Source organism: Rhipicephalus microplus, chromosome 1, assembly GCF_043290135.1.
Source record: "Rhipicephalus microplus isolate Deutch F79 chromosome 1, USDA_Rmic, whole genome shotgun sequence".
In the NCBI taxonomy this organism is placed as follows: Eukaryota; Metazoa; Arthropoda; class Arachnida; order Ixodida; family Ixodidae; genus Rhipicephalus; species Rhipicephalus microplus.
The window spans coordinates 188,358,500-188,378,535 of record NC_134700.1 but is presented as its reverse complement, the minus strand read 5'-3'; the positions used below and the strand labels follow the sequence as shown (position 1 = coordinate 188,378,535).

The following is a 20,036-nucleotide window of genomic DNA, read 5'->3' as shown; positions in this document are numbered from 1 at the left end:
GGTTGTGGTACCACAAAAAGATGGCAATAGAGCGAAGAGAAATGATGCAACTGAACATCATCGTCGCAGCGTTCCTAGGTGCTGTTTCACTTACGACACCAGCCGTTTTTGCGGACCCCGGACCAAACACGCAAAATGATGCCCGCGACTTATTCAAGGCAAGTACCAAATTTTTATCAGTGTTTACTTTTCTTTGCAGGTTTCACCAATTCCTTTATACTGCAGCTCTTCAGCGCCCATTTCCGCTGGTGCTCGAAACTTATTCGCCGGGCAAAGAATAGCGTTAACCAATGTAATGTAGCCTGCCAGAAGTCTTAATAAAGAACCACTGATCTGGAGCATAGTCGACACATTACGAAATGCTGAAACATCTAAAGACATTTGGCTTTCCCCTTCACAGAGCGTCACTTCAAAAGCGTGCTAGGCCGTATCGTAATCGATGATTTTTTTTTCTTTTTTGAGGATGCCTTTCACCATACCACTCTCCATTGGTTACTAACATAGCCGCATTAATTGTAGCACTACTAGTCGACAAAAAAAAAAGCCAGGCCTGCGCGTAAGGCGCAGCACAGTCACAGCGAAAGCTAGAAGAGAGGCCTTTGAGGGCCTTTTTCAGAACACTCATTGTGTAACAACTGCAAGCACACTTACTTGATACCAACTAGGGCATTCAAAATAAACTATTGGGTAGTAGGCTGGCGTTCGCGATGTTATTTTTTGTCATTCTTCTGAGATGCGTGGTATCCATTAAACATTTGCAAAGAGTTATTCGCCAATTGCTCATGCAGAGGCTGACGACGATGAGGAATTATGGCTGAAGTGGGTATGCGCCATAGTGATTTGGTGAACAAAAACAAGCTTTTGTAGTGGGTAGGGGCACTCGACGGGCCACTCGTTATGCTATTAACATTGTGCGACAACTGGTTGTTCTTTCACTGCACTGTTTTAAAACGCTTTAAAAGTCGTATTAACGCAATTGCTTTCCCGAGATCAAGCCTGCCTAAGGCAAGTTTGCCATCAAGTCACAAGCACCGGCGTAGCTCAACGGTAGAATACTAGAGGGCACCAAGTGGACCCGAACTCAAGCCCCTTTGTGTCTTTGGTACTTGGCTTGCCAGCAAGTCACATGCACTGGTGTAGCTCAGTGGTAGAAAACTGGGCTGGCATCCAGTAGACCCGGGTTTCGAGCTCCACTGTGCCTTTCGTGCAAGGTTTTTTTTTCTAATTTTTTGCGAAATGGTTACGGACACCAGTGGTGGCGGTGGCGCGGACAACTGCGCGTGACCTGAGTTGTGATCTCAGAGCAGCTTTCAGTGTAATAAATACTGTGACCTATAGTACCTAGGTTAACCATTTGAAATGTATGCTTCCTATACATCGAAAATAGAACACTGTATATATGTTTAAGCGAAGCGGAAGAATATTTCAAAAATGATACTTTATTCCTACCGTTGCTGCCAGCGACGAGACTTTATCAGGGCGTCTGTAATACACACGTTGTCCGTGATTAAACCTTAAACATTTACAGCAACGAGTAAATAATAAAGTCGACAATTATATTTACATGAATAATAACTTCGATCCTTTAATATAACTAGAACCATGTTATCTCACATTTTTTATCGTCCAGTTGTCTGCTGGCACTCCTTTCATTTTGATTTGTATACACGGATACACAAGGACACAGAAGAAAAAGGGAGAGAGCACTTCGTCATGTTGGCCGCACACGTGATCTCTGAAGCGGCAGACTTCAATATACACGTAATAATGCGTGAACCACGGCCGCTCAATACTTCATTGTGCGGCCATGCACAAACACAGTCGCAGCATATCTTCAAGAACACCGACGAAGAGCTTCGCCGCGCTTACAATCAGTTTTTGGCCGGCGGCGTCGTCAGGATCCTTCGAGAGGCACGGCTATGTCATAAACGATAACTTGGAATCAGCATGCATACCTTGTACAGTTTTTGTTGTTGTTATTTTAGACATGAACCAAAAGTTGCGACCGCTTCCAGCGGCCTCTTACAGGGTGATTTAATTACAATAAACGAGACGGCTCACAGTACGAATTTTCACCGAGCTCGTACTCACAGTGCTCCGACCGCGGCACGTTTGTTCTGTATGCTTCGTAGCGGTGCTCACCTTCGTACTAGATGTTTCATATCGTTTGCCGCATGGAACGTAAAACAGAGTTCGTGGTGTACTTCACTCCAACAGGCGTTGAATTCTGTGAATCAAGATTTATTCGACGCATGTTTCACCTGTCCCGGCAACGCCCTCTGATTGACCACTGGCCCACCCGGTGCCGACGATGTAAAGAAGCATCTTCCATATCGCTTCGGAGTTGCAGCCGGTGACTGTCAGGAAGCAACCACGGACGGTCACAGCGGCTTGCTTTTGTCACCACTGGCAGTGTTCTTCAGGGCTTGTCGTCATTCGATACAAAAGCGAGTTATCCATTGAGTTCTGGCTCAATGGATAGCAATTAGCAATGCATGGCCACTCGACGCTAAAAGAAACCTTTTAGGTCTAGCCCGCTGTGCGCGGCCAGCCGCCGCCAAGAGTTGAGCTTGCCATGGGTGCGTATCCAGACAAAGAAACTAGCTTATCTGCAAGTACGTGGCTGTTGGCAGCTCAAGCTTATTACACTCACTCGTATTCAGGTTCCATTACCTAAGCCAACGATCTGCGAAAATTTGCGAGATGGCTTTCCAAAAACGGTTTTTTTTTTTACCAATCTCTTTTATTCACACTGTCTCCCTCAATCGTGATGCTTCTTCCGCTTCCAGTTCTGGTGAAAGTGATCAGCCTGATGGCCAACTACGATGCGTGTTAATTCAATAATAATTATTTAACAAGCGTTTGTAGTATTCGCATATCTTCAGTGAAACTGAAAACGACACTAATTTGTGGACAAAAAAAAAAAAGAAAAACCGCCAGGCCTGCGTGGAACGCGCAGCACAGTCACAGCGAAAGCTAGAAGAGCGTGCTTTCAGAAGTTTTTTTCTAAACAGTCTTTAAGATGCTACAGTGAGATTTGGGTGCACGTAAAAGAACCCCAGGTGGTCAAAATTTCCGGAGCCCTCCACTACGCCGTCTCTCATAATCATATGGTGGTTTTGGGACGTTAAACCCCAGATATCAATCATCAAGATGCTACAGGCACACTGCTAGGTACCCACTTCGCCATAAATAATCAGAAATTTTGTGTAGTAGGCCAACATTCGCAATGCTATCCTTCGTCATTCTTCGGAGAAGCCTAGAATCGGCTACTTACTTGCTAGAAATTTTGTGCAGTTTTTATGCCGAGACTGACTACGATGAAGAAATATGTCTGAAGTGGGTATGCGCCACAGTCAAAAAGAGATTAAGAAGGCGTTCTCTAATGGGCTAGAGCATTGGACGACCCACTCGTTACGCAATTCTCATTTTGTGACTCCTGGCTGTTCCTTTGGTGTTCTAAAACGCTTTATTAGTCATATTACCCCGATTCCTTTCCCGATATCAAGCCTGCCTAAGGCCAGTTTAGAGACGAGTTCAAAGCACGGGCGTAGCTCAGTGCGGGAATACTGGGCTGACACGCAGCAGACCGGTGTTTGGACCCTACAGTGGGTTCGGCGATATTTAATTACTCGTTTTTTTTTTCTTGGATACTGGTTATGGACACCGGCGGCGGTGGTGGCGGAGAGCTATGGCGTCACGCGTGACCCGTGTTCTCATCTCATAACAGCTTTCACTGTAAAAACGCCAAAACAGGGAGCTTAGAGTCACGTGGTAATAACCTTTCAAACGGTGCATGAACACCACATCATAATTTCTTCGCACGTAATGAAGTTATTTTGCTGCATCCTGTAACTACTTTCCTCAGAGGAGTTGATAAAGCTGAGTTATGTACTTTTGTTTACTCATGCATGTGGCAGTGTTTTGGGGGTGAAAAATTTTACTCAAACAAGGGAATGAAGGCCTGGGCCTCTACTGCTCCAGGGATGTCAATGAGACCATCACCCAGCCACCTCATCATCATCCAGCTCACTGGATCGCACATATATGATCTGCCAGATCGAAGCTAATCAGTGCGGCTTTCCTCAGTGCCTACTGTTATTCGTAAAAGATTACTTCATTATCCCGTATAAGTGCGCATTCAGATGAAATTAGTTTAGAAGGACGTGCTTCATGGAACATACTTCGCACGAGTCATTCGAGTATAGCTCAGGGTAGATGTGATTTAGGTACATTGGGTTGAGAAATGTTCAGGTTCAAAGTCGCCTGCTGTTCGCTTCCTGAAATATGTCTAGTCTGAAGCTAAGTGGTAGAAATCTGTGCCTTGGCGTTTTATAAAACTAGATTACGTTGCAGAATCTAAACATTCCGTCACTCTCCCTCCACGCCTCTCCACACGAAAGCGAGAAAGTTTTCAGATGTCATAAGCCACGAAAACAACAATTCTAGGCTAGCTTTTGCTAACAGTCTAGACAGTGTCACTGTGTGACATGAACATATGCGTCGCCAATCGAACATCAACTAAAAAAAAAAGAAGGGCATAAGAACCAACTTACAAGTCCTCGTATGAGAAACATAATTGTGATCGCTGCTGGAGCGTCTACTTTATTTAATCTGTGATACTAACATTTATTATAGCTCACAGCTACAATAGACTAATTACCTTTCTTGAAATTGTTTTCGGAACTTCCGGCCGTACAGCTGGAGTTCAATGACAGTGAACCTATGGGTGACGAGTAACCTGTCTCGACTTTATAATCATACGGCAATAACGCCACAACTTTAATTAAAAAGCTTCTCGAAATTCCTGTCAGATGACACAATTGAAAGAGCCCACATGTGTTCCTATAAAAGCTTGATATGGCACAAAGATCAAGTAGAAGCTAAATGATGCAATTAAATGCCGTAGCAGCAACTTGTGTAAGCGCCTTCTGGCTCATGTTTGCAGCTGTGGCTGCTGACTCATAATCAAAGCCACCGGATGATGCCTGAATTATTGTTCAGAGCAAGTGGTTCCCCTTATCACGCGCTAACACTACGCGCTGCCACGGTTCTGCCATATGGTTAGACAGGGATGTAGTACTATTTATCCGTTTTATGGGTGCCAACGTTATGTTATTACTCTTCGCTCCATAATCAAATATAAATGAGGTAATGACGGAAAATATGTAAATTAAATTCAATTGTGTAATCCTGTGCCTAGCTCTTCAATTAGTCTTTACACTAGAAATGCCCGCGTGCGAAAACGACGCAAGTCGAGCAATACAAAAAATGTCATGTGTTTGCCATAGTTTTATTTTTAAAAGATGTGTCGCGTGGTCACGTGGCATTTAAAAAGCAGAAATGCTTAGAGCAGCGAAGTTTCCCTTAAAAAGTAAGAGATTTGCCATACTTTTACGGGTCAAACACTATCAGTTGGAGGAACATTTTGAACACTTCGGACACGTAAATAAACATGATTGCATGGGGTTTTTTAAAACTGTTTATCATCGAAAACATCATAAGCCCATCTTATTGTCAATGCAGAACTTTCACCCCTCCTAATGATTTTCAACATACCACGTCCTGCGCGAGCAAAATCAGTCTTGAGACCACAAATTTCTTTTTTTAGACACCCCGCCGAATTAGTTTTTTAATCGGCCGGGCCTGCTATATCCTGGCAACAATTTCAGCGCCTCAATAAACCATGTGTTTGTTAAAGGTCTTCATGACGTCAGCTACCCAGGTTCATATTTTTCTTTCTTCATGTCTTCACTAAGATATCGGCTACCACTGTTTGTCTGGTGCAATACGCTATGCTGTCTTCCTGTTACTTAGACATACACAAGCCACTTTTCCTTTAATTGAACGCTCCGTGGCTTCTCCAGTTTTTTTCATTTCGTTGTTGCTACTTTGATTACGTAAAATTTGACCAGTTCTTTAATGATAAAATTTATTCTTGCGCTTTTTAGCTTGGGTTGGATCTTCACCAGCACCTACCTATATTCACTGTTATGTTGCCTGTCAGATATTCCTGACCTCTCATGCAAGACTGTCAAACAGCGTCGCATATATAACAGTACCTCTTAAACTCTGGTTCAGCTATCTTGCGTCAGTGTGTTCCGTAACTTAGTGAATGAGAAGTACAGGGAGGATAGCGAACGTAGAAGTCAGCATAAACAGACGCATTACAACAACAAAAAATTCAATGGTAATTTTCTGGCGGGTGGTGAATTGGGAACTCATCTCCTCACGCTCAGGAGAAGAATCGCACTTTGGAACAAAGCATACTAAAACATCCGCATCAGAAGTTAGAGTCTTAAATAGACTGTTCCTTCTAAAGCCGCATAGCCGCATCGGACATGCTCAAAGGCTTTCCGGTTTTAGGGGCGAAGCTCCTTAAAGCGGCATCCGTTCGTCCCTCGTAGTCGTAGTCGTAGTCGTAGTGTGTAACCAGTGTTACAATTTGACCTGCGAGGTGGTGCCCGTGGGAGATTTCTCCTGTGCTTTGTTGAACAATACAATGTTCGCGGCGTGCGCGTTCACTAAAAGCCGAATGCACCTGTCTCCCATTCCCCATTAGCAGCCAATGGCGTGTACAATGATCCCTATCTGACAAGAAAGGGTTGGTACGTAATACTCGCTGGGTGTAACCTCCTTAGTTTTAGAAAGGTTTAGCGAGCGTTGAGCCGCAGTGCCAGGAAAACAATGAACTAATATATACCATGAATTCGAGGTGGTTAAAGGTGGGAAGTAGATACGAAGCGCACGCCGTAAAAAAGTGTGCATGTGCCACCTCTGGTTTAGTCCTTGGAATGTCCGCTGGATGGTGGTGCTTCGATATGGGGAATATATGATGAAAAGATGCGAGATGGTGGTACTTGGAGTGTTGAATAGATGGACGAACGGACACACAGACAGATGCATGGATGGACGCATGAACGGACGCAGGGGCGGATGCGTGGACTAGCGCAGGGACGGACGCATGAACAGACGCACGCACGGATGAGTGGATGGAAGCATGTATGGTCACACAGATAAACGCATGGACGGAAGGAAGGAAGAACGAATGGACGGACGAATGCTTCGCCCCACTCTCCATTATTCACTCCGTGGATATGCTGCCATCTTTTTTTTTTTTCACTGGGTGCAACCAGTGGGTAGACCGAGAGGGGAATGAGAAACGGTTAGTAGCCATCCTTCCAGTGCATAGCAGATGTGAGGCTTGTGGATCAATAGGCCCGTCGCTACTGTCACAGTCACTTTATAGCACAATGAGAAGTAGACACGCAATTTTCTCCTTTTAGGGGTGAAGCTCCTTAAGGCGTGGGTCTGTCCATTCCTTGTATGTATGTAGTAGTACGCCGCCACCGCTGGCATATACCCGCTCTGGAGCTGGTATGTGTCATGCGAGATGGGAGATCGCGAAATTGGAGATCACGGTACATGGAGTGTTCACTAGATGAACGCACGGACGGATGGACAGACAGACTAGCAGACGGATGAACGTACAGATGGACGCATGAACAGACAGACAGACATATGGATGGATCGACTCATGAACGAACGCATGGACAGACGGACGGACGCATGGATGGTCGCGCGGACGGATGGACGGAAGCACAGACGGGCTGATGGATGCTTCGCCCCTCTTAGCATCATTCAATCCGTGGATATGGTGTGATTTTTTTTAATATAGCCCCTTTCTAGAACTTGACTTTTGCTGCCACGTACGACGTATAACAGGGGTCACAGGATGTGTCATTGGTTGTGGCACTCATCCATTGACCAAAATATTTTCCGCTAATATATATCACAACCCACCACCGAACAAGGGCGCGAAATGCGTGCGCATTATGCTGGACGTGGTCGGAACAAAAGGCTATACCAATCACGTGCTTCTGTGCACGTCATACTAGTTTCAATTACTATTGCGTATTTTAACGTCCAGTGCGTTTCATGCGAGTCAAGGGTTCCCGTGCTTTCGATTTCCTTGTAGTCAACGAGTGACACAACCGGTGTGCGCGGTTCATGTTCCACTGTTATTGGCCTCGAGGACGTACCGTGGCGCCACCTACGTGATGATGTCACTCATAAGATGCCGGGTTGTGTTGTCTGCTAGAACACCGCATTTCCTGCGCTTTTGCTGAGGACACCTTGCGTTCTTCTCTTTGTTTTGAAGCTCAGTGCTTAAAGAAGCGGTCAGACCGGGTAATAGGGCAAGCAAACTATGAATCGATGCCCCCGGTGGCACTTTCATATCTAATTTGCATCGTAAAATTGCGACTAAGAACTGGTGCAGCCAGGGGGACGATGCAATCAAGACGAGCGCACGCCTCATATCAATTACGTCAAAACGATCGCAGCAGCACTGGCCTCTCTAGTGGAGACCGTCGCGGCCAATATTAAAAGAGCCCGACCAAGCAAAGCATCCATGCCACCAAAGCAAGCATCACGCTACATTCTCAATTAGCAGTTGAGAACCATCATGATCTTCGTTGAGTTGTGACATTGTTTGACCTAATTTACTATCATCATCATCATAAGCCTCACTACGTCTACTGCAGGACAAAGGCCTCTCCCATGTTCCGCCAGTTAACCCGGTCCTGTGCTTCCCGCTGCCAATTTATACCCGCAAACTTTTTAATCTCATCTGCCCACCTAACCTTCTGTCTCCCCCTAACCCGTTTCTCTTCTTTGGGAATCCAGTTTGTTACCCTTATAGACCAGCGGTTATCCTGTCTACGCGCTACTTGCCCGGCCCATGTCCATTTCTTCTTCTTGATTTCAACAATGATATCATTAACCCCCGTTTGTTTCCTAATTCATTTTGCTCTCTTCTTCTCTCTTAAAGTTACGCCTACCACTTTTCTGTCCATTGCTGGCTGCGTCGTCCTCAATTTAAGCTGAACCCTCTTTGTAAATCTCCAGGTTTCTGCTCCGTAGCTAAGTGCCGGCAAGGTACAGCTGTTATATATCTTTCTTTTGAGGGATAGTGGCAATCTACCTGTCATAATTTGAGAGTGCTTGCCAAATGTGTTCCACTCCATTGTTGTTCTTCTAGTTACTTCAATCTCGTGGTTTGGCTCCGCGGCTATTACCTGCCCTAAGTAGACATAGTCTTTTACAACTTGAAGTGCACTATTACCTATCTCGAAGCGCTGCTCTCTTCCGAGGTTGTTGTACATTACTTTCGTTTTCTGCAGATTAATTTTAAGATCCACCTTTCTGCTCTTCTTGTCTATCTCCGTAATCATGAGTTGCAATTCGTCCCCTGAATTACTCAGCAATGCAATGTCATCGGTGAAGCACAGGTTACTAAGGTACTCTTCGTTAACTCTTATCTCTAACTGTTTCCATTCTAGGCTCTGAAATTTATTATGACGATGTTTAAATATCACGAGTTACAGTATAGGCTCGTGTCCCTGCCAGAAGTAATTATAGGTAAACGTCTCTTTGTTTTCGCACAAAAAAGCAAGTAGACTTCGTACACTGTCTTCGTCTGTGCACAACGTCCTATGTTCTTGCTCATTGATTTTGATGGTTGTACTTTATCTCGCACCATTCTGATATCACTGTTGTCTTTCAGGTATTTGCGACACACCCCTCCGGTCTTGCATTACTGGATGCCGACGATGATGGCGACCTCGACTGCATGAAGGCAGTGCGAACAAACTATGATGAGAGTGGACCATCTGCTGAATATGTTTGGATTCTTAAAGGACTCAACGGCCATCCGATGTAGGTTATGAACGTTTACAAGAGTATATGTACACGTTAGTGAAAAGACGAAACAAAAGAGCACACCATACGCTTAAGATATGCTCCATGCCTGGTTTGCCAGACTTCTTCGGTAGCGTAAAGGTCGTACAACCGTAGACTATGTATTGGGAGTATTGTACGCTAATAGAACCGCTAGACAACATTTACTCCAATACAGTGATTTCGGCAAGTTACCAATACCGAAAAAAATGCATCGCTACAGAGCTGAAAACGTGTTACGGTCACGTCGCGTTAAAGAATTCTCACGGTTTCGGACACTGGGAAATTGCGTCATATCAGTCAGCTCTGTAGTGGCGGAATTTCAAATAATTGAAAGATACTTTGCAGCCTTTACAAACGTGCATTTTATATCTACCACTCTCCTCTCCCAAACTCTTGCAAATATCTCGCGGAAGTGAAGAAGTACATCACGACCATGAAATTAATCCCGTTTTCAAAGGATCATTTTTACACGTCCGTATCATTCGGTGCGTTTCCAAAAAAAAAAACGCAATTTTGTAGACGCTGTAAGGGTTAGCCAGATGGCAACCTTACCCCCAGGCGTCAACTTCACTCAAAGCATACATCCCAACCAAAAAGCAGCTCTGCAACGCCCGACAGCTTCGCCTGAAGAATTATAGCCGGAAAATGGAGAAGGTGGTACGCATGTTGGGCTTCCCTCTGGTCAGGCAGTAATGTTGAATAATTCTAACATGCCTTGAGTAGGTGACCTTACTGTATCATTGCACATATAACATTCAAACACTTCTGTAAGGACACGTTTCATTTCGTGGTATATTGATTAAGATGCAGGGATCAATCATGTTTTTGTAAACATTTTTTTTGTGAAATGCTGCGTGTAAAAAACCCTTTTCAAGAATGGTGTTTATTGAGAGTGATGGTTTATTTTTGCTGTACCACTGACACTGATAGTATTTTTTGTCAAGTGCCCTTAGCATAATGACGCTATTTAAATAAAATAGTAGCCATTGCCACATGAATTCAGCGTCTAATACTCAGAATATTGAGAACGTCAGTTTCGGAGCAAATTGCACATATTCAAAACGTGCCAATGTTTTTTATCTCCGTACATACTCACTTCTTTGTGATTAGGAATATTATCGGTGACAGCCGACTGCACGTCCTAGGGCTGTATGTGTACGGAATGTACTGAATGTGTATCGTTATACTTAAAGGGGTCGTGAAACGGCCGCTTTACAGCGGCAATGCGGCACCATCGCCAGCCACATGCGCTAACTGTATCATCAGCCCGAATGGACCTGCATGGATGCATTGCCTATCGAGGAACGCGGAACTCTATGGCATATCGAGCACGCGCAAGTGGCGCTCATCGGCAACTGCCATACGCGATCCGCGTTCCTCAAGGATGCTACTTAATATGACGTCAGAGATCAAGTTAGGGCCGATTGCGTATGACAAAGACGCTGACGAGTGTCCCAGTTGCACGCACTCGCAAGTACCGAAGAGTTCCGCGTTCCTCGATAGGCAAAGCATTACTTATGATGACATCACCTAGTTAGTGCGTGTGGACGCCGGTAGCTTCGCATTGTCGCTTTAGAGTGAGCGTTTCACGACCCCTTTGAGACTTCTTACAGTAACAAAAAAAATTTGTGGAAAAAATGACCAGAATTGTTTGGAGCTGAAGTACTTGCACACAAAACGTGTGAAAGAGTACACGCCTCAATAAAATCACCTAATGAAATGGCTACACTATATATACGCGGACATTTTAATCAAGGGAAAGCAAATTTTAAACACGTTCCTTTCAGGAATTCGTTTAATTTGTAAAGAGCAATGTGAGCGAAAAAGAATGAAGTGCATCTTTTTCTATTGCATTCATTTCATGATATGTACGTTTTCTTGAACAATAATTTTAGGAAGAACATCACCGTCCACTTCGAGAAAGGAGACACACCCGACAAGGCTGTGGTCACCGTAGACAATGGTAACTATTTAAAACAGCACCCTAATGCATGTTGGAACCAATCAGTTGTAGAAGCACTAAACTGCTGAGCGACAATATGACACATACATTCTGCTACCACTTAGTGTCTGCTGTCACTTTGGTCTCACTTTGACACGGTATCAAATGATTGGATACCTCAACAAGAGAGAGCTCAGTATGTACAGTACCGTCCACTGTTAAAGGGAACGCTCTGATAACCACCTGTCATATTGCGGGCCCCATAACTGCAAGTAGACATAGAAACATTGCTCACGCACAGCCCTAGTATATTCAAAGAAGTCAGAACAGTCAACCCACAGTAGTCCTATGCAAGTCTAAGCCACTATGCCTTTTGGTGGAAAGCAAAATCCAGACATGGCGCACGAGAAAGCGTTCTCTTTCACTGTGAATCCATCAGTACATAAAAGTATACGCACAGTTGCGAAGCAAAAAAGAGGTGATGGTTATGCCAAAAAGCAAAGAATTCAATGGTACAGCAGTAGACTGAATGGGCCCAGGACATGGTGTTGTTTTATCCTGTCCATAAGCTGGGTGTCCATTTGCATAGTATCCAAATCAACAAGCATCGTGTCATTGGCGCACCGGCGAACGCAAGCGTGCTTTACCATACATCGCCTCATGCTCCAGCAAGCTCACCATCTCCCTTGGGCGGTCCAAAATGGTTTCTACAATTGAACGGCGTGTCGTTCTTATGACGTCATTGTAGTAGTTAATTATGCACACGACCCCACCAACCCTCACACCGAGGGCGATCCTTCATATTGACTACCCATGTAATTGCTATTAAAAAAATGCTTACATGAAATGGCTGCGAAAACGCAGATTTATACTTTTTTTACTTAAAAATGAAGTTTGAACAGAACATGCGTGTTTATGCGCGTCAGCTTTGCAAAGTAATTTACTTTCACGGTAACATTTCGAAAAAAATATTGTGCTGCTCACTCAAGTACACTGTATACAATGGAATATGAGGCTAATATAAAGGCAGCGCCTTACCTGTACCAGACATTTAAAAACCATATGCAAAGTTTTAGGAAACCTTCACCACGCTAATATCAACTAGCATATTTTCCTTTTTGTATAGTTCATTAAGTGCATATTGCGATGAAATTAGATACTAAATTTGCGAATAACAATTTCATTGAACATTTTAAAACGATTATAATAACTTCTAACAATTTCCGAATATAGTGAATGAATTCCGAACATAGTACTAAATTTCCGAATATAGTACTCAATTAGATAAAGTACCATGGTGAGATATCTTAGCATAGAAGATGCCTACTTACTTACTGGATCTGTTAAATAGTGGCTAGTGCTAGAGGAACAGAATATTACATGACTGAATTCCCGTCTGCAGGGGAAAACCAGCCGCATCAATTGGTCTGAATGGTTTGAAAACTTTTTTTTTGTAAACTCGGAATTTCGATGGAGCTAGAAGTACCGAAACCTTAATTCAAAATTTTATTTCATCGTATGCGTACAGCTGCTTTTGATAACCATGAAATATTTTGAAAACCATAAACCACAATAATTAGCAAGGCTTGAAGTGGTCCTTGGCCGCATTTTCGAGGCAGCAGCAAAGCAATAAAAACAGTAAAATTCTTCACATAAAAATATCAATATCAGGATATTAGCACAAAGAAGTGTGGAAATACACGATTGTACATATTTAAAGAAGCTACTGGTCATCAATACACCATGGAAAGCTCGAAGAAAGAGGTGGAGAATGACAAGAGAAAGAAAATGTTTTAGCACTTCATACACAAGTTTTATAGAACGCAATGCACCATACATTTCATTTCAGAGCACAAAACTTGATAAGAATTGTACACGAGCAAACATAACTTTAACACAAGAAACATTCCACATCATTAGTATTTGCAAGTGCATACATGTTAGTTTGTCTTACATTATGATGCGTTTAATATTTTTGGTGCCTAAATGATATAGTGGTCTGTAACGTAGCATCTCGTAGGCATAATATGTTAAAAACCTCAGTAGTTCCTACAATTCAGAGCTCCATAATTTGGTAGGTTTGTGCATTAACAATATTTTAAAAATGGTCTTTTAGGATGACGTTTTTTTCTGAATACTAGTTTTGTAATTTATTAATATTTACGTGAACATCTGGAACTAGTAGCAGATAGAGTTTTTAGCATAGATGACAAGATATCGTTTGTTAAGGGACGTTTAGAAGAACGCACAGCTTTTTATGCTTTCTATGCAGCATAACTGGTGTTGGTAAGTGTTGTAGTGCCCAAAGCAACATCACAATAATTCATGTATGATAGAAACAGGTATTTGTTCAACATAAGTTTATTAGTTTGTCGAGAATTAACGCTACTTGCATTGTATTTGAGTCGACCAAGATATTTCATCCACTACCTTATTCGCGTGAGCATTCTTTAATAATTGTTGCTGTTGGTGGGGCAAGACAAAAACTTTACTAAAGAAGAACGGACGAAGAGAAAATGCTTGTCTATCAGCTAGCCAAACGCATCTGCCACTTTTTCGGTGCTAAGCGGGGTAATATGAGATGTCGCCAGTGAAATTCGGTGTTGAAAAAAATGGCCGAGTATCTGCTTGCTGCACTGCAAAGGACGTCGAAAAATCTCTCTCTTTTTTTTTTGGAGCTTGTAATGTGGCGCAATTTAGCAGCAGTGCGAAGAAACAAATGTTTTTTTTTTTTAGAACGCAGAGTCATTGGTAGATGGAAGCACCATGTAGTTTTAGCGAAGCGTAATAACCACCAGCGTTTTTGTTCATAGCGTCGAATCGTCACCGCAGCGTAATAAACACTGTCATTTTTAGCATTACGTATCTATGCATTTTCTAATTAAAGAAACACACTACCTCACATCTACGCATTGCTGTAGCGCCTCAAATATACTTAGTTTTTGCTTTTTTTATTCACAATCTTCACAAGTATGAACGCAGCCACCACATGAACATGTGTGGGCGTTGAGCAAGGGCTTAAAATTCCACCGGGTAGCTAAATCTTTGGACAGATCAACCAACAGATAGACAGACCAACGATAGCCCACGAGAGACTATCGCCTTTAATAATCATATTTTAAAGAAAAATGCCTACGTCATCACCTCTAAGGCCCAACAGCTTTGCCATATGCACGATTTCTCTAAAATGAAAGGTCCAATTAACAATTTTTTCTAAAGAGTTCCTTGACGGGCACTTTTGCTGCGACAAAGTTCTGCCTAGATTTCGAATGGTTGTGCGGAAACGGCCGATGTCTTCATATAATCATAAATTAGTGTGCTGTCTGAAAAGACACCTTTTTATAAACGTAACGAATAAGAAGAAGCAAACGAAGGCGCAGTTCTCGGTATTCGCAATGTGAAAAAAAATAATTAAACGTTTCCAGTAGAAAAGGAGACAGGAAAGGCATTCATTTCGTCTAGAAGTAAGAGTATGAGGTGCCTATTGTAGAAATAGAGAAGTAATCAGTGCGTTCTGATCGATTGATTTGTGGGGTTTAACGTCCCAAAACCACTATTTGATTATGAGAGACGCCGTGGTGAAGGGCCCCGGAAAGTTTGACCACCTGGGGTTCTTTAACGTGCACCCAAATCTGAGTACACTGGCCTACAACATTTCCGCCTCCATCGGAAATGCAACCGCCATAGCCGGGATTTGATCCCGCGACCTGTGGGTCAGCATCCGAGTACCTTAGCCACTAGACCACCGTGAAGGGGCGATCAGTGCGTCCTTCTTTTCCAAAAAGACGCCAAACAAGTGGCATTTCATATGCAGTGCTGTCAGGCCTCATTCCGGCATCACGATAGAACAGTGACAATACTTATGAAAAAGGTTAGCTGGTATGTGTACCATCCTATCGCATCATTGACGAAGCAACGTTATTCTTTAAGTAGAGGGTGCGAAATAGCTTAAGAAGTAATTGCGATCCAGAAGTCACCAAAAAGATGGCTTTACAATAATATGATATGAAATTATATAGAGTATATACACTGATATAATGAAGATGCTTTCCGTTTTTTAAGTAAAAGTTGATCTTTCTGGCTATTGCGATTGCCTTTTCATTCGAATGCTGGGAATTCATATGGACGAGGCGTTAACCGTGCATTCCACGATTATTTTCAGCTCAAGACCAGAAACTGGAGGCGAGAGCCATCTATGCTGACTTTCACAGCTGCGCCGTATTGGATATACCGTATAACAGCAAACCACGTAAGAAATACATGTGTTATTGCTTAAATATATGACGTACGCTGGTGCCTGTGATGTTACTTGCAGCTTCAAAAGAGCGTGATATTATAACACACGTGCAGTATAAACAGATTTCCACAGCTCATCAACATCTAGCAGCATAGAACGTGAAGATCACATGTAGACAAGTGCGTTTGGCCTGGCCGTATTGTGGCCTGGCTAGAGGAAATTATGTTTGGAAGTGGATTTCGCGTAGTTGACTAATCTCTATACTATTTTACTTCGAAAGCGTTCCTCTACCGTCTGTTACATAACGTAGCCTTGCCACAAATGTTGTCATGCATGCCTGGAACAATTATTTTAAGTGGCATGATGCCACTGCAATACGACTTAATGTCTTCCTCTAGATGTATGACTGACGTCTATGGCTGTTCTCGCACTACGACAAAACGGGAGGATAAGACGCGCTAGTGCATTGAAGTAGTGCTTGTTGGTTTTTGCTACTTCCTGAAATAATGTTCACTGGTCTGCCGTATACCATAGCCTGAGAGCCTCTAGCAATGTAGCTGAACTAGCGTAATAATCTTCAGCGTAACAATACCATCTCTGATAATTTTCTTGCATTTAAACTGGAGCTACTTTGTTCTTTTTATTTTGGAGGAGCAGCTTGTCCTTTCGTTAATCACTGAGCAAACGTCATAAGCTTTGGCTGGCAATAATTATTATCAGTAGACAGACTGCGTAGCGTACCATGTGTTGAAAGTATTCTACGTATGGTTACCACCGCTGGGGTACCAATAAAGTTATAGTTCAGCAAGGAAAGTTTGTAATTACAATCAAGCGGGTCTTTTGCGACATCCCCAGTATATTTTCAATATGAAACAATACGATTAGTTTCATGCAAAAGAAAATGTTCGCCATATTCTTTTGAGTGCGTTATATACGCGAATGAAAGAGAAAAATTAAAGAACAAAGTAGCAAGTTTGGACAGACAACCCCTCACAATAAAGAAACTACTTGGGCCATGGTCTGAGATGAATCTCCAGAAAAAGGCAATAATCTTCCTGACAGACTTTTTAGTGGAGACCGGACTGTACAAGCGCCTATGATAGACAGCCAGAGATGGGTATATATAAAATGCGGTCGTGTATATACTGACAGTAGAATAGTAATGTGTACGTGTAAATAGTTTATGACTGTGTGAACTGCTCTAAGAAAACTGTGTATTGGCATGATATTTGAACTGGTTTCAGTGTGCTATATATGTTTTTTTTTTCTTTTCCGTATTGTTAATTTTTGGGTACCGTGCTGTAATATACTTTTTTTTCGCTGCAGAACTTTGTGATATGGGGTAGCCGACGCAATATGCACCTCAACCTCTCCACGGCCAAACAGTTAAAACAGAACAGAACAGTTTCCATTTACAATAAGCTAAATAGGCCTACCGACTACCACAGCGACGCCAGTTGGTACCAACAAAATTCAGATTTCCTGGCTGTCGTTTACTAGATTAGTCACTTAAACCTTTCCAACAAAACATGACAGGCGGGATATTAGCATACATGGAAAAATAGCCGACCAAATCCTGCAACACAGGAGTAGCTGATGTCCTAGTTGACATTAGGAAAATAAATAGACTTGGGCAAATTACGTAATGCTTACCACCGTTAGGTCACAGATGGTCAAATATAGACACGAAAATGATGCAAATTGAAGAGAATCGCAGTCAAAGATACCATATAGAATGGTGGAAGGATGAAACAAGTTTGCGCACACAAAATTAAGTCCACTAACGTAAGATTATTAAAATAGCCCTTCCTTTTGCAGCGGAGATCACACATGCCTGAATATTACAACTGAGTTATTTAACAAATGTGAACTTATTGAAGACCACATTCGGTTATGTACAGCTCGTCTCACATGACATTACGACAAGCTAGAATAAAAGAAAACATGGGTGACTCTATCCCAAAAGGAAACAGTATAACAAAAAGGTAAAGCATGTCCTCCCAGGGCTAGTTGAGCGTTTGTTGGGCATTGTTTCTGTCAGAAGGGCGAAGCGATGATAGCGATAGCACCGATTTGCAATGTCACGGGAACAGTAGAAAGCAGCTCAAAACTTCCTGCGTGCCTCTCAAGCATAATCTATGTCCTGTAGGGTAAAGTGCAGGTTGGGAAGCATGCATCGCAACGAGTGGGGCGACGGTCTATAGCGCTCCCTTCGAGCTCTTCACGCCAAGTTGCTCGTCATAACGGGATAAAAAGCCCCCGAGGTCTGCCTACTACTAGTGGTAAATTGTGTATTTAGATAGCTCGTTTTTAATTTGCCAAAGAACGTAGCCTCTGTGGTCCAGTCGTTTCGAGCCACGAGCTACAAAGTGAGAAAAAGTGAGTTATTTCTTGGAGATGGAGCTCCTTCCTCTATATCTTTTCTTGTGATCAGTTAGTATAGTGACTGCGCTTGTAGGTCAGCCACGGCACACATTTTACGAAGACATATCTGTGACGGCAATTGGGTAGCCATTCCTCTTGTGAAGTAAAATCAGGTGGTGGACCCCGTCATAAAACGCTTTCGTGTTAAAAATGAAGAATTCACAATAGTACATTATGACCTACGCAGTCATACATATCCAGAAGCCTCATCTTTCGCTTGTTTTATTTTATTTTCTTGTTGGCAATTTCGCGCTTTCTTTTCACTAAGTGGGCTTTTTTTCGCGCTGTCGCTTTCACTTGCATGCATAAGTGAAGCCCTGAATAAAGCAATAATATGTTACGAAAATTACAATATATATACAATACACAGGTATGCTGTTTTTACTTAATGGTGAACTAAATAATAGAGAAATTAATAACATTGATGAGAGGGTCAGCTTACACAGCATATTTCAGGTTCAGTGCAAAGAGCCGCGAGAATGCATTTGTCCTCCTACATGTCTAATGTTCCTCCGTCCTGTTTGCGTTGAACGCTAATATACGTTTTTTTTTTTTTTACGCTGAAATAAAAAATTTTCAAGCTGAACACTCACAGCTTTCATGCTGACTTGATTGCCAGAGTAGAAGTGTGCACAAACCGCTTTTAAAGCTTTTTATATAAGTTTAAAAGCTTTTAGCTTTCTAAAGCTTTTTTCTAAAGCTCTGAATCTTTTGTAATGCGCTTGTCACTTCTGCGCCAAGCTAAAACATTTTAAGGAAGCCTCACAATACGGCAACTGATCTCTTTAGTCCCGTCTTCACTATATAAGCGCATTTATTCATTTGCCTAATCAGCTGATGCAAACCGAATTTGTTTTTGCAGGTTGCCTTCTGTGGGTCACGGAAGAGGCAAAGGACAACATTCCAAGCAAATGCCACGAAGAGTTTCTAAAGAACTGCAACACAGAAAATATTATTTACGATAAGGAGACTTGCGACCAAGTGTAGGGCTATAGGCGTGAGAAAATTTAACTTGTGTGAGAGACCAGCGCCATGAGAGAGCACCGTTTTGCTGGAGCTTTCATTTTTAAAGTCAAAAATAAAAATATGACCGATAAATAGGCGTGTTACCTTGCAACTGTTACACGTTCTAAACATTTAGCGCAGAAGTTCGCACGCAGCTTTCAAGTCTGCGTTCAAAACTGAATTGAGAAGAAAATACTACATACCTTACACTTCAAACTTTTTGTCGGCGCTGTTCAATGAACACCCGCTGCCCGTAGGCATTTATAGGTTTTCAAACAAAAGTTTTATCACAAGCAATTTTTGGCATTGTGTTGAGTTAAGCTCTGTATACATATAAGTAAAAAAAAGCCGTATGTGTCCAGGCAATTTTATTCTCACAAACAATGCACATCAATGACCTATCAGCAGAAGAGAACATGCGCAGACACATAAATTTTTTACAAAAATGTGTACGTTGCATGTACGTTACATGTGAAACAGAATGCACAAATAGAATGTGGATTGTATAAGGACAAATAGCTCCACAAGGGCTGGAGCGTTAACTAGGCGAGCGAGAGGAAAAGATAAGTTATTTATTGATTGATTGATTCATATGTGGTGTTTACCATCCCGAAACCTCCATATCATAAAGAGAGAAGCTGCAGTGAAGATCTTCCGAAATTTTGACCACCTGGGGTTCTTTAA

General features: G+C 42.5%; 1 protein-coding gene across 1 annotated transcript; it reads left to right on the top strand.

Annotated features, from left to right (window-relative positions):
- LOC119178530 (uncharacterized) lies at positions 1-19,445 on the top strand. The gene is made up of 5 exons (XM_075888852.1): positions 1-158; positions 9,569-9,720; positions 11,640-11,707; positions 15,849-15,935; positions 19,210-19,445. The coding sequence occupies exons 1-5, from the start codon at positions 21-23 to the stop codon at positions 19,332-19,334; spliced, it is 570 nt and encodes a 189-aa protein (XP_075744967.1). The 5' UTR covers positions 1-20; the 3' UTR covers positions 19,335-19,445.
- The last annotated feature ends 591 nt before the right edge of the window (positions 19,446-20,036 follow it).

What these genes read in the sequence shown, in the direction of transcription:
- LOC119178530 (XM_075888852.1), top strand. Translation starts at nt 21, where the DNA reads ATGGCAATAGAGCGAAGAGAAATGATGCAACTGAACATCATCGTCGCA. An exon ending in GGACTCAACGGCCATCCGAT is followed by an intron (nt 9,721 to 11,639) that starts GTAGGTTATGAA and finishes CAATAATTTTAG; the next exon opens with GAAGAACATCACCGTCCACT. An exon ending in TGTGGTCACCGTAGACAATG is followed by an intron (nt 11,708 to 15,848) that starts GTAACTATTTAA and finishes GATTATTTTCAG; the next exon opens with CTCAAGACCAGAAACTGGAG.